Source organism: Leuciscus leuciscus (genome assembly GCF_965113295.1).
Source record: "Leuciscus leuciscus genome assembly, chromosome: 18".
Classification (NCBI taxonomy): domain Eukaryota; kingdom Metazoa; phylum Chordata; class Actinopteri; order Cypriniformes; family Leuciscidae; genus Leuciscus; species Leuciscus leuciscus.
The window spans coordinates 32,884,325-32,898,270 of record NC_138742.1 but is presented as its reverse complement, the minus strand read 5'-3'; the positions used below and the strand labels follow the sequence as shown (position 1 = coordinate 32,898,270).

At 36.9% G+C, this 13,946-nt stretch overlaps 1 protein-coding gene across 1 annotated transcript in view; it reads left to right on the top strand.

The window, feature by feature from the left end:
- Positions 1 to 4,253: 4,253 nt before the first annotated feature.
- LOC309480245 (uncharacterized protein) overlaps positions 4,254 to 13,946 on the top strand; it is a gene marked incomplete at its 5' end in the record, with an annotated part of 28,061 nt that continues 18,368 nt past the window's right edge. Inside the window, 4 exons of the mRNA XM_082144657.1 lie at positions 4,254 to 4,353; positions 5,748 to 5,897; positions 6,556 to 6,771; positions 7,334 to 7,483. Of these exons, the coding sequence (XP_082000783.1) occupies positions 4,254 to 4,353; positions 5,748 to 5,897; positions 6,556 to 6,771; positions 7,334 to 7,483 (616 nt within the window). The remainder of the gene's footprint in view (positions 4,354 to 5,747; positions 5,898 to 6,555; positions 6,772 to 7,333; positions 7,484 to 13,946) is intronic.

Sequence of the window (13,946 nt, the reverse complement as noted above, 5' to 3'; positions counted from 1 at the left end):
ATGCAGGGACACTGATGACGGCGGATAAACAGTTATCGCACATTCACTGGTAGGGACGAAACATTAACAATATGCTTTACATTGACTATGGCCTGCCCATACTTTGACTACAAACTTGGTCCTCAAATCATTACGTATTTTGCAATACATGTAATGTAACTTCATAACGTTGCACTCTTTCTATAAGTTATAAATAGCTAGCAAGATAATAATGGTAACGTTACAGTATCTAAGTAATTATTCTAGCTATGTGTAATGCTAAATAAGGTTTGCTAGTACATTATTTCAGCAACATGACAAGCCAGTGAATTAGCAGGTTTCTATTGTTGCTTTGCACAGTGTGTGACATTTTATCTGTATGTTATGCGGCTAGAGCTTTGACACTGAGTCAATGGGCTCCGATGGGCTTGTTTATCGTCATCGGTCTTTTTCCGTTTACCTGTCTTTGTTGTATGAGCAGGTGCCACTCGAGAAATTGGCAGTTTTAGTTGTTTGTCCGCCATTAGCACAGCTGCGCGGCACACCGGCTATCTTGATTTTGAACGACGGTACGCGCTGTGTGAGAGAGGGGGGTGATGATCAGCGCGTACACAAGCATGATTGACACTGCTAAGACACTCCTCCTGGCTCTGATTGGTTGTTTCTTACCGGGAGCGGTGTATTTCTGCAAATGGCAATAGGACCACTGGGAGGAGCCTGGGGAGCTTGATTTTTTCACAGATTATCTGTCTCATATTCTACTGTCAGGACATTATGACAGTTTTAACAAATATGTAAAAAATACATTTTTACAGAAGTTACCAACTGCAGCTTTAATGCACTGTGAAGTAACATTACCAAACAATGAACAGCTGTATTTTTATAAACTAAGATAAACAAAGATTAATAAATACAGTAACAAAAGTATTGCTCATGGTAAGTTCATGTTAGTTATTAGATACATTAACTAATGTTAACAATTCAAACCATATCCTAAAGTTACAAACAAATAATTTACTCTAATTTAAAATAAATAATACTCTGATGTTTAAATCATTTAAAATTAGAATGTAAGTGTGCTTACCCCATTTTTGTTTGTAAGAAAAAAATAGATTAGATTTCATATCGCAATATATATCGCAGAAAAATAAAATATCGCATTGTCATTTTTTCCCAATATCGTGCAGCCCTACTGTGTATTTGTGTTTTTATATGGGGATCATTTTGTTATAATTGCACAAGATAGCTTGTTTTAATATATTTTTTAATGTAATCATTTCACAGTTAATCTTCAAATTAATGTAGAAACAACATAAAGACAGTATATTTTAAATAATTGTTTAATGGCATCTTTTTATGAATGAAGGCCAGTATCACTGATACCAATACTGCTACAGATGTCTTCAATTATTTATTTATTTAAAATTTTAAACATTAATTATCGCCATTCAACACTACAGTATAATTGAAAGCTATCAATTTTAACATTTATTTGGTTCCAAAAAATATAACAACTGTTAATTTAAGTTAACTTAAAACAATCCTCACATAAGTTCATAATAAATGTCATATGTAACTGTGCCCTTCCTACCTAACAGGTAGAAAATACACAGAAATTGAATACAGTTATCAAATACTTCAGTCTTCACTGCATAAATTATAAATTAAATATAGGTTAATCCTTATTAAAGCTACAAGCGTTCTTTAGTCAAGAGTAGTGAGTGATTTTCTCTGTTACCTGCATGTGTTTCTTTGATTCTGCTGTCACGGCTGCACACGTGGAGCACGCGTCCCATTTTCTCACAACTCTTTACGTTCCTTTAGGACTTTAACTAATTTAAGACTGCTCTTATGAGGATACTCAACAAAACGGACATTTTGGCATAATTGTGTGTTATTATTCGTTCAAAGGCGCGAAAGAGAACTCGATTCTGGCGCGCGTCTATCTGTGCGCCCTGTGTGTGGAAGGACATTCACAGGCAGCGCGCTCTCTTGTCTTTTCACGCTTGCATGGTTTAAAAGCATTTGCATGAAGAAGAACGTGATCATATAATGTAACGCCAGCCAAAGGATGACAGAAAAAACGGATGCTGCGTGAATTGCGTTAATAACGCGTTGAACTGAAAAACATGAATCGCATGCGTTACCGTTGACAGCACGGACATAACCGGACATGGAAAACGTACGATTTGCACTTTTATTATAAATTTGTGTGCGTAATTTGCAGACCTGCCAACCTGTATGCATTTTGCGTAGCGGATACGCATTTTGACTTCAAAGTACGCTGGTACGATTTGTCACTCTAAACTACGCAAAAACCTGGTAACGCCTCTGTGCACAGTGCACGCGCTGTCCTCAAATCAAGCTACAGCAAAATAAGAAAAGTTCGACCAATCATAGCGCTGGGTTCATTCCCCAAATAGCAAGCGGGGATGATTGACAGATGCGTAAGGCCTATCATTAAAAAGAGACTGAAAATCGACACCAATAAAGATTCCCGCTCGATCCCCCTTCCACTCCCGCGGCCGCCGTCTGACTGATGTTATAAGCGAGGACAGTACAGTGGTCGCGGTACTTCTGACTCCTGAAGGTAAACGGCTTGGGGTCGATGTGGAAAGTTGATTGTTGAGTTAACTTAATCTTATGGATTCGATGATCACACAGATCGCATGGATTATCTTAAAATACTCCGTTAAGTTATTCATGGTCACTCAGAAAAGAGGAAGACATCATTCAGTCATGCAAATAATAAAATGCTCAAGTAATGCTGAACTATAAATCTTGAAATCGCTATGGCTTAGTGATTATGAAAGTGTTGTGATTTGTGGATTAACGTTAGCCTACTGATAAGCGCGAGTCTGGAGAAACAGGCGTTTATTTATTCATTCATTCTCAGTGTTGAGAAACGTATGTGTTACGTTATTGTCTTAATTATATCTAAAGTAGCCTACCTAATTATGTTACATATTTATTTTGTACGAAAACTAGCGCGTTAGTTACTTATGGATTAAAAAGTACCGTTGTATCAGTGCTGCGCGAGCTCTCTCACAAACACGGACGCGCGCGCGCACACACAGAGAGAGAAGATCATTGTAAAATAAAAATTGACGGGCTAAATTTAAATTTTGTTCTTGCTTGTTTTTTTTTCTGTCAAAAAGCATTTTGTATTATCCATCCCTGCTTTTAAAATTCGTTAAATGACGGACGTTTACTGTTAACACAGCCCTCATTATATGTCGGATTCGGAACTTATACTTTATATTATTTTTAGAATAAGTGATTAAATATGTTTGTATTGGCTAACATTTATTCAGCTAATGCGTGTCCTGTTTAAAATGTGCAATGTTTAAATGCAAAGACAGCACGTCACAAATAGAAGCCCTTTTCCCTGTGGTATTTAGTATCATATTTGGATATTGGAAAATAAATAAATTAGCCTTAATATCTTAATTGTACACAATGTTCCTATGTTTTTTTTAATCTTTTTTTTTTTTTACTGTGTTCTAGGGGTTTCTTAATTTTAGACTAGTTGACCAGCTATGCAATGCAATTATATAACGCAACCCCCCCCACCCCCCACCCCCGTCGTCGATACGCAAAACATTTTTGCAAGGTTGGCAGGTCTGAATTTGTAGTTATTAGAGACATCCGAGATTGATACATCTTCTTTTTCTTTTTTTTACACATTTTAGAAATGTAAAAATGTTTGATGGTGTTTTTACACGAAACCCCTGCTCTCCGGTTGGGAAACGCTGGTTTAGAACAGGGGTGTTCAATCCTGGTCCTCCTAGGGACCCACCAATCTGCACTTTCTGTGTCTCTATCTGACAGTCTTAGAACAGTTCTCATCTAATGAGCTGATGAATGCTTGACTTTGATTGGTTGACGAAGATTCTAAGGTGTGTAATTATTTTCAGGGAAACACACTGCAAAAGTAGTTCCAGGCAGGTCTTGACCGCATTACATGTCCATATCACTTCGCCAAATGATTTCAGTTATTTCAAAGGTCCTTACAGCAAATTATTTCCTTGTTTTTTGGAATGATTAGCAGAATAATTGACTCCGGTTCATTGCATTTTTAGAAAATAATGCACACCCGAGGTGTTCGTTGCTGCAAAACGTATTCCAATAATATATACAACTTACAAGTATATTTTTTTTACATTGAAAAAAAAAAACCATTCAGTAATATGGCTTCTCTGTCATGTGTCTGTTTAACAGTAAAGCCAGGAGTGTGTCCAAGCACAAATCATGAAGCAGCAAAGTGTTTCATGATGGGTTTAGCGCTGTGTGCCGACGACAGTGAGTGTCCCAACAATGAGAAATGCTGCAGCAATGCATGCGGTGGACGTCAGTGTACAGCTCCAGTTACAGGTATAATATAATATAATATAATATAATATAATATAATATAATATAATATAATATAATATAATTAGGGCTGTCAAAGTTAGCGCGTTAATAACGCGTTAACGCAAAATGATATTAACGGCACTATTTTTTTTAACGCTCGATTAACGCAGCGCGTATTTTCTGTTTGACCCGTGGCCCAAAACCTAGTTGTAGAAATGGAGATACACAGTGTTGCCAACTTAGCGACATTGCAGACCCATTTAGCGATTTTTTTTCCCTTCAACAAAGCGCCCAAACCTTATTTAGTTTCTGATAATCTACCGGTACCGCCGGTACTGCTCACCCAGCACGCGCGCGCGCCTCTCTCTCTCTCGCTCTCTCTCTGCGTCTCGCGCTGGAGAGAGGAGCAGCGCTTTAATTCAGTTAAACACAGATATGATTTTGCTTCTCTAATTTTACATGCAAGTATAGCCGAAATCGCAAAACAGATATTGTCTTTATCTTATCTGTATTTGATTGCATCAGACGACGGCTCGATTATCAGGATTTTTGTGCAGATTAACGTCTTGGAAGGGAGAGCTGGTTATGTCTTAATGGGTCGCGTTTCAGTCACCATTTCATATTCATTCCGTTGTTTGACAACAGAAACAGTAAAATATACCAATGAAAACAGTTTTATTGAGAATTTAGCTTCATCAAAATGGGCACAGAGAGAGACAAACTATAATGTAGCCTAATAATAAATAATAAATTTACATTTAGCATTTTCAGAAGAGCTGCCCTGTCATGCAAAAATGCATTAATTGCTCAGTGCAAAGAAAGAGAAGTAATGGGAACCTGGTATTTCTTTGTTCTTTCTACATGTGTCTAATAGACATGAACAAGTTCTTTGAAAAACATCTATGACCTTTGAAACATGTCTCATCTTCATGCTCTATGTTGACTATGGTTTCAATAATAAACATACATTTGCATAAAGCATCCATATTTATCCATGCCCACGTTGATTAGAGTATTACAAACTTGAAAAGTATTAATTTAAGTTACATTTAGAACAAATAAAAAAATGTGCGATTAATCACGAGTTAACTCATGACAATCATGCGATTAATCGATTAAAATTTTTAATCGATTGACAGCCCTAAATATAATATTTTATATTATACTACAGGTCTGTTGAATGTTTTAATCTGATTGGTTGACAAAGATTCTAAGGTGTGCAATTATTCTCATGGAAACGCACGGCTAAAGTAGTTTCAGGCAGGTCTTGACCGCATTACCTATGTCCATATCACTTCGCCAAATTATTTCAGTTATTTCAAAGTTCCTTACAGCAACAACAGCAAAAGAACCAAAAGCCCCTGTGAAAAAGATATTCAGTGATATGGCTTCTCTGTCATGTGTCTGTATAACAGCAAACCCAGGAGTGTGTCCAGTCAGAACATATGAACCAGGAAAGTGTGCCTGGATACGTTTCGTGTCGTGTGCCGATGACAGTGACTGTGCCAACAATGAGAAATGCTGCAACAATGGGTGTGGACTTCAGTGTATGACTCCAGTTACAGGTATTATATTATATTATATTATATTATATGGCTAAAAAATGGCCCTGGACTTTCTGGCACAGAGCGGCCCACCACAACCCGTCCACAACAAATCACACCATAAACCCACCAGCTCATTATGCACAGAGCTATTTTTAACAGCACTTACTAACATAAAAATATAACACAATACAGAAATATAAATGGTATTTTTTTTTTTTTTTTTATGCTTATTAACATTCATGAATAATTAATATATGTGTCTTTCCTGGTGTATATGGCAACTAGTAAATGCTCTGGTATGGTCTAGAACAGTGTTTTCCATCCTTTTTTCAGTCACGGCACCCTGGAAAGGTCTATTAACTTTTTTCTTTCTTTTTTTTACATCGTAACCATTCGGCAAATATTGATGTATTGTCTCACCGTGTTCAGCTGCTTATCTTAATACCTCAGCTCAGATTCTTCAAGCATTCAAAAGTGTTGCGCTGCTCGGATTCTGTGGACAGTAAATCCAGCCTTCTTCGATTTGATTGGCTATTAAACATTTCGACATTGACGAGCCGCTGCACTGAGACTGAGCACGCTAAATTTTTGACACAAGTGGGCCATTCGTCTGGGCTGACGGAAAGATAGGCTATGTACATTTTCTATAATTTGTTCTTTATATATATTTACGTAGCAATGGACCAAACCAAGTTGTACGGCCCACCGGGAAAAGGCCAGGTGAACCAGATGCCCAGTCTGCCCCAGCCAGGAGTGTGTCCAAGCAGAAAATATAAACCAGAAATGTGTGCCCGGATAACTTTCGTGTCGTGTGCCGATGACAGTGACTGTGCCAACAATGAGAAATGCTGCAACAATGGATGTGGACTTAAGTGTATGGCTCCAGTTACAGGTATTTTTATATTATATTATCTATACTATAGCCTACTACATTACATTACAACATTACATTACATAACACTATGGGGCTGTAGAATGCTTGAATCTGATTGGTCCATATCACTTCGCCAAATGATTTCAGTTATTTCAAAGGTCCTTACAGCAACAACAGCAAAAGAACCAAAACCCACGACGACACTGACCAAGCAAATAAATATAGTAAACCATAGGATAAAAACAACAAATTATTTCCATATCTTTTTGGAAATACTGTAATTTTAAAGCAGAATAATTGACTCCGGTCTGTTGAATTATTAGAAAATAATGCACACTCAAGGTGTTTCTTGCTTTAGATCAGAAACAGTTTTAGATCAGAAATGGCTTGTGAAGTTCAAAAATAATTTAAGAAACAGCAAGTTACACTGAATAAAACATTTTAAAGTAGAAAGACTGAAATAGTTCTTTTGTAAAACGTATTCCAATATTATAAACAACTTCCAAAAACCTTTTTTTACAGTGAAAACTTCATTCAGCATTCAGTGATTTGGCTTCTCTGTCATGTGTCTATATAACAGCAAACCCAGGAGTGTGTCCAATCACAACATATGAACCAGGAATGTGTGCCCGGATAAGTTTCGTGTCGTGTGCCGATGACAGTGACTGTGCCAACAATGAGAAATGCTGCAACAATGGATGTGGACTTCAGTGTATAACTCCAGTTACAGGTATTTTTTATATTATATTATATTATATTACATTATAAGGCTAAAAAGTGGCACTGGACTTTCTGGCACAGAGCGGCCCACCACAACCGGTCCACATCAAATCACACCATAAACCCACCAGCTCATTATGCACAGAGCAATTTTTAACAGCTCTTACTAACATAAAAATATAACACAATACAGAAATATAAATGTTATTTTTTTATTTTTATTGAAATGCTTATTAACATTAATGAATAATGATTAATAAATATGTCTTTCCTGGTGTATATGGCAACTAGTAAATGCTCTGGTATGGTCTAGAACAGTGTTTCCCAACCTTTTTTCAGTCACGGCACCCTTTGAATAAAAAAAAAAATTGTGGCACCCTCCACTACTGTTGTCACGACACTACTTTGATACGATACCTTGAAATGTATCAATTTTCAATATCACAGGGAAGAACCGCCTATTGTCATATTAGTGCTGCACGATTAATCGTATCGCAATCGCGATGTCAAGCCTACGCGATTATATGACGCAAAATGCTGCGATTTTATATTAAATAAACAAATTAGCGCCGTTAACGCACTTATTAATGCAAATGCTTTTAAACCATTCATGCGCGATAAGACATAAAAGAACGAGCTGCCTGTGAATGTCCTCCTGACACACACACACACACACACACACACACACACACACACACACACAGATAGACGCGCGCCAGTATAAAGTTCTCTTTCGCGGTAGAACGAACAACACACATGTATGCCAAAATGAACGCGCTGCCTGTGAATGTCCTGACTGTGACACACAGGAAGACTCGCGCTAATATCGTGCGTGCGCACAATACAGCATGACAGAATACAGTTCTCTTTCGAGCTTGAACGAACAATAACACACACAATTATGCCAAAATGTCTTTTTGTCGAGTGTCTTCATAACATAAGAGTAGTCTTATGATGAACATGAAGAGTTGTGATGACTCGTGAAAGAATGAGGCGCGTGTGAGATCTGCGTCTCTGACAGCGGCTGGTCTTAAAGGGACAGTACACAGTAGCCACTAATTATATCCGTCGCTAAAGTTATTCTTTTTTATTTTTCTATATATTTTATTTTTCTTTACCCCTGACATGTATGGTTATATGTACTCTTGTATGTAAATTATGTTTTGTTCTTGTTAAAATGCAATAAAAAAAAATATCTGTCCTAAAGTTAATCAAAGAACAAAGGGAACAGAGAAAAACACTCACTGCTCTTGACTAAAGAACTTTTTTCTTTAGGCTGATTATCACTAATCTGTGTGTGCATTTATTTTCCTTGAGAACCAAGCAAGTTGACTCATGAAACCATTTGTTTATTATATCGCAATCGCAATATTGACCTCTATTATCGCAATATGACATTTTCCCCAAATCGTGCAGCCCTATGTCATATAGATATTTTTAATATTATCTAAAAAAAATTGTCCATCCATTGAAAGTCTAAGAATTTCTTCTGAAGAGATCACTTTATATGATGACATATTTGATTATGGCTTTTATTCATATATAAACATTGTTCAATTACCATTGCAAATCTCACCTAAATGTTTGTTTACGGTGTATTTGTGTTTTTATATGGGGATCATTTTGTTATAATTGCACAAGATAGCTTGTTTTAATATATTTTTTTATGTAATCATTTCACAGTTAATCTTAAAATTAAAGTAGAAACAACATAAAGACAGTATATTTCAAATAATTGTTTAATGGCATCTTTTTATGAATGAAGGCCAGTATCACTGATACCAATACTGCAACCGATGTCTTCAATTATTTATTTATTTTCAATTTTAAACATTAATTATCGCCATTCAACACTACAGTATAATTGAAAGCTATCAATTTTAACATTTGGCTCCAAAAAATATAACAACTGTTAATTTAAGTGAACTTAAAACAATCCTCACATAAGCCCATAATAAATGTCATATTTAACTGTGCCCTTCCTACCTAACAGGTACACTCTAAAAAGAGATGTGTTAAAAAACACCACACGGCATGTGTTGATGGTATTTTGACACATGTTGTGTATATTTTTAACACACAATGTGTGTTAAAAGGTAACTCTGGATATAATAGCACTGGGTGGAGGGCAGTTTGTGTTTATGAAAAAAATTATAGGTATATTTGATATGGTATCCCATAAAATGCTCTAAAATAAATAAAGCAATACATTCAAATAAATAAATCAAATCTTAATTCATGAAAACTTAAAGATTAACGGGTGTTTTTTTGCAGCCAATCACATCATGCCTCTTTTTCAATGTCTTTTTCAAATGCTGCTTTCACTTTTTATTAATAACCAGATTGACTTTATTTCTGTCAGATGTCTACAGAAGCTCTTATTGAGAATTAACAGGTTTTGGTGTTGGCGATTCATTGAATGTTTCATTTAAAGTCACCAGAATCGTGATTAGTGTCAGCTTTATTTGGGCTCTTGACCCTTGACTCGTTAACATTAGTTTTCTCTGATTGCTGTAAATGTGTATTTATTTTAACACATTAGAAACCGCAGAAATAATCATGAGGAAAGTATGCTCAGATGATAATATTATCATCATGGCCATGTAAGATTGATAAACTCAGCAAGAGTTTAATATCTGAAATATGAGTGTAATATATTAAAGATGATTTTGAAAAAGATTAGCATATTGCAATTAGCTTAAAATTAATTTTTAAATACACAGTAGGGCTGTGCGATATAGCTAAAAAAATTATCACGATATAATGTTTCATATCGTTCAGTATCGATAATTATTGAAATTTTTTTAGAACCTTTTTTTTTTAGACAAGTAGAATAGTTTGGATTTAAACCACTGTTTTTTATTTTATTTATCCACATTAAAGGGTTAGTTCACCCAAAAATGAAAATTCTGTCAGTAATTACTCACCCTCATGTTGTTCCAATCATGTAAGACTTTCGTTCATCTTCGGATCACAAATTAAGATATTTTTGATTAAATCTGAGAGCTATCTCACTCCTCCATAGGCTTCCAGAGGGACCGAAACTCGCCGGCCCAGAAAGTCAGTGAAGAAAATGTTGAAATAGTCCAAGTGACTACAGTGGCTCTACATTAAGTTTATCATGCGACGACAATACTTTTTGTGCGAAAAAACAACAAAAATAACGACTTTATTCAACTATTAGTGTTCTTCAATGTGGGCCTCTGACGAGAGTTCACGGGAGCGCCACGACGCATGCGCGAGAACTGAGATTACGGCGTTCTTCTTCTACTACTACTTGTTACTGGCTGCTCACTCCTTAGGAGTATTATCGCCATCTACTGTACAAGATGACGTCCCGACATTGCCGGGAGCGCAAAACGGTCTGTTTACAAGCAGCTGAAGACGCGCGCTGTATGTAAAACTGTATTCGTAAATACAGATTCTCGCAGATTTCGATGTAGATGAAGATTCGATTTTTTTTTTAACCAACCATACTTATTTGAACCAGAATACACAGACATTGAACTACAAGAGATGGAAGATGCTGCAACACAACCGCAGTCTGCTTCTGAAAGACAGAGAGCATTGGACAGCTAATGGGTAAATGTAATCAGTGCCAAGCGATGCCTACTGAGGCCATCCTTAAAAATATTTTGGTTTGCCGTAACAGCCAAAAAGGGGTCGGTTGGTCGGTCTATATATAGCCTATATTCTTTCTTCTTTTTTTTTAAAGATTCAATGTAGAGTTTTGGTTCATTTAAGAGACGAGCGCGCGGGCGCCTCCATGTCCTGATTATATTGCCTGCATGCTACAATTAATACAAAACGAAATTCACTTTTAAGAAAGGCTTTCTACAAAAAGCCTACAGTAGCCTACAGAGAAATTTAATGTCGGAGCGTCTTGCAGGTGAGCATGTGGGGGGAGAGATACGATTTTCGATCAATCATCAAATATTATATTATTTTGCTTTTGTAAAACTGTATTCGTAATGTATGTAACTGTATGTCCCAATCGATGCAGCACACGCTCTCCTGTTCAGGCCATCCTTAAAAATAGTCTTGTTTGCCATAACCCGACCGACCCTGTCAATTTAGGACCGACCCAATTAATAATTTTTTTTACCCTTTTGGACTAAAAAAGTCCCCTTTGGTTTTTAAGTTGATAAAAAAAACGACTTGCCGGTTGTAAACTTGCGTTAACTTGCGAAAGAATATAGGCTATATATAGACCGACCAACCGACCCCTTTTTTTTTTTTTTTTTGGCTGTTACGGCAAACCAAAATATTTTTAAGGATGGCCTCAGTAGGCATCGCTTGGCACTGATTACATTTACACCATCAGCTGTCCAATGCTCTCTGTCTTTCAGAAGCAGACTGCGGTTGTGTTGCAGCATCTTCCATCTCTTGTAGTTCAATGTCTGTGTATTCTGGTTCAAATAAGTATGGTTGGTTAACCCTCTGGGGTCTGAGTGGTTTTTGGGGTCCTTGAGATGTTCTGACATGCCCTGACATTTGTGTTTTTTTCAGTTGCTTATAAACATATTAATGGCAAAGGTATAATTACACTCTATTTAGCACAAACAGGGCTACCATAATATGTGAGCAACATGCATGTACATGTTTGTATTTTTGAGAGAATAATGTTTATGCATGGTTATTGAAAAAACTAAAAACTAAAGTTTCTGAAATAAGGCCACAAAACACATACTAAATATGTGACAATAAGACTTTTGACTAATTGATGTCATTGCCTAGAGTTTTTTCTTCAAAATGATGTGAAAATCATCCTGCCCTTATCATTCACATTAGGGGTCGACCGATTAATCGTTCGGACGATTAATCGGCCGATTTTTTGCATTTTTTAACATAATCGGCATCGGCCAATATCCAGAATATCAAGCCGATTATTAGGCGGGCGCATCTGTGGGCAGCCTAGTGTTGTTGTTGTTATGGAACACGTGTTCGACGCACGCTGCGCCTAGAGTCATTCTCCAGCAGAGTGAGCAGACCTCATCCAGTGCCTAAGGAAGGAGCTAAGTTCCTTGGAGAAAACTCCTTTATATTTATTAAAACCTTTTGATATGTTACTGCCAACTTCGAGAAAAAAATATGAATAGGCGACATGACGTTCGGCTACTTTGGATATTGATAGCGTAGTTGAGGTTGCATTAGCACAGCAGAAGGGTTGCTATCATGTCACAATAAGTAAGCAAGAATTTTGCAATTACAGACAGAGAATCTGACACTTTTATTTGTTCTGTTTTGTGTGTCTTATATTTGAGAGGGTTGTCACTCAATGCAGAGAAATAAGTAATAAAAAAGTGACCATAGGTTAGTGAAGGATTGGCTTTGCTTTGCTAGCGTCGTCGCTAGGGTTGGGTAGCTACAGACAGACCCGGTGCTAATACGGCACTGGTGCCTTAACGACCGTTATTTACCGGACCGAATATCAATGCGGATTTCTGTGCTTCATTTCGGTGCTACTGTTATGCCTGTGCTTCTCTTGGATGCTCTGAAAACGGACGTTTGAAACGTGACGCTAGTCAGCAGTTAACTTTAGCATACTGTTAGCTAATAGCTGGATTAAACACGGTTAAAATGCTGGCCAAACAGTGTAATGTGTGACTGTATTTCACTGTAGACTAGGGGTGGAACATGTATTCGTATTGAACCGAAACGGAACGGGCGTCACGGTTCGGTGTATACATTTACACGGAGAATAACGTTACATGGTATAAAAATAAATAAAACTCGCGTGCAAATTAATTCATGTAATGCGGAACTACTGTTAGATACGCGGGTTCTTTGGGGACACCTAATCTGTAGCCCCGCCTTAGCTCTGAAGCAGGCTGCGATGTAAAGATTGCAATGCTGGAATATGGTGTGTGTGTGTGTGAGAGAGGGAGAGAGGGGCGCGGGCGCGATCGAAAAGTCGCGTGTGTTTAAAGTCGCAAAGTGTTTACTTATATTTGTGTGTGTGTGTGTGTGTGTGTGTGTGTGTGTGAGGCGCGGATGCGATCGAACAGTGGAAACATAAAAACATACTCCGTCATTTTGTTTACAAGACATCATTCAAACTGCAAAGTGTTTAAGTTACTGTTAATTATAATTAAGGAAAACAAATATATTAATCTGAAATGTAGCAAATAAATTTTCAATTCATTCAGGTACAATTACCAAACATATCTCAAGGTCACAACAAGTGCAGATTGGTCAAGTGTTCAATAAATGTTTTTGTTGAGAAATCTTGTCTATCTTAACCCTCTGGGGACCAAGCTGTTTTTGGGGCCCTTGAGATGTTCTGACATGCTCTGACATTTGTGCTTTTTTCAGTTATTTATAAACATGTTAATGGCAAAGGTGTAAATTCACTCTATATAGCACAAACAGGCCTACCATAATATGCGAGCAACATGTATGTAGATGTTTGTATTTTTAAGAGAATAATGTTTATGCGTGGTTATTTAAAAAAATAAAAATGAAAGTTGCTG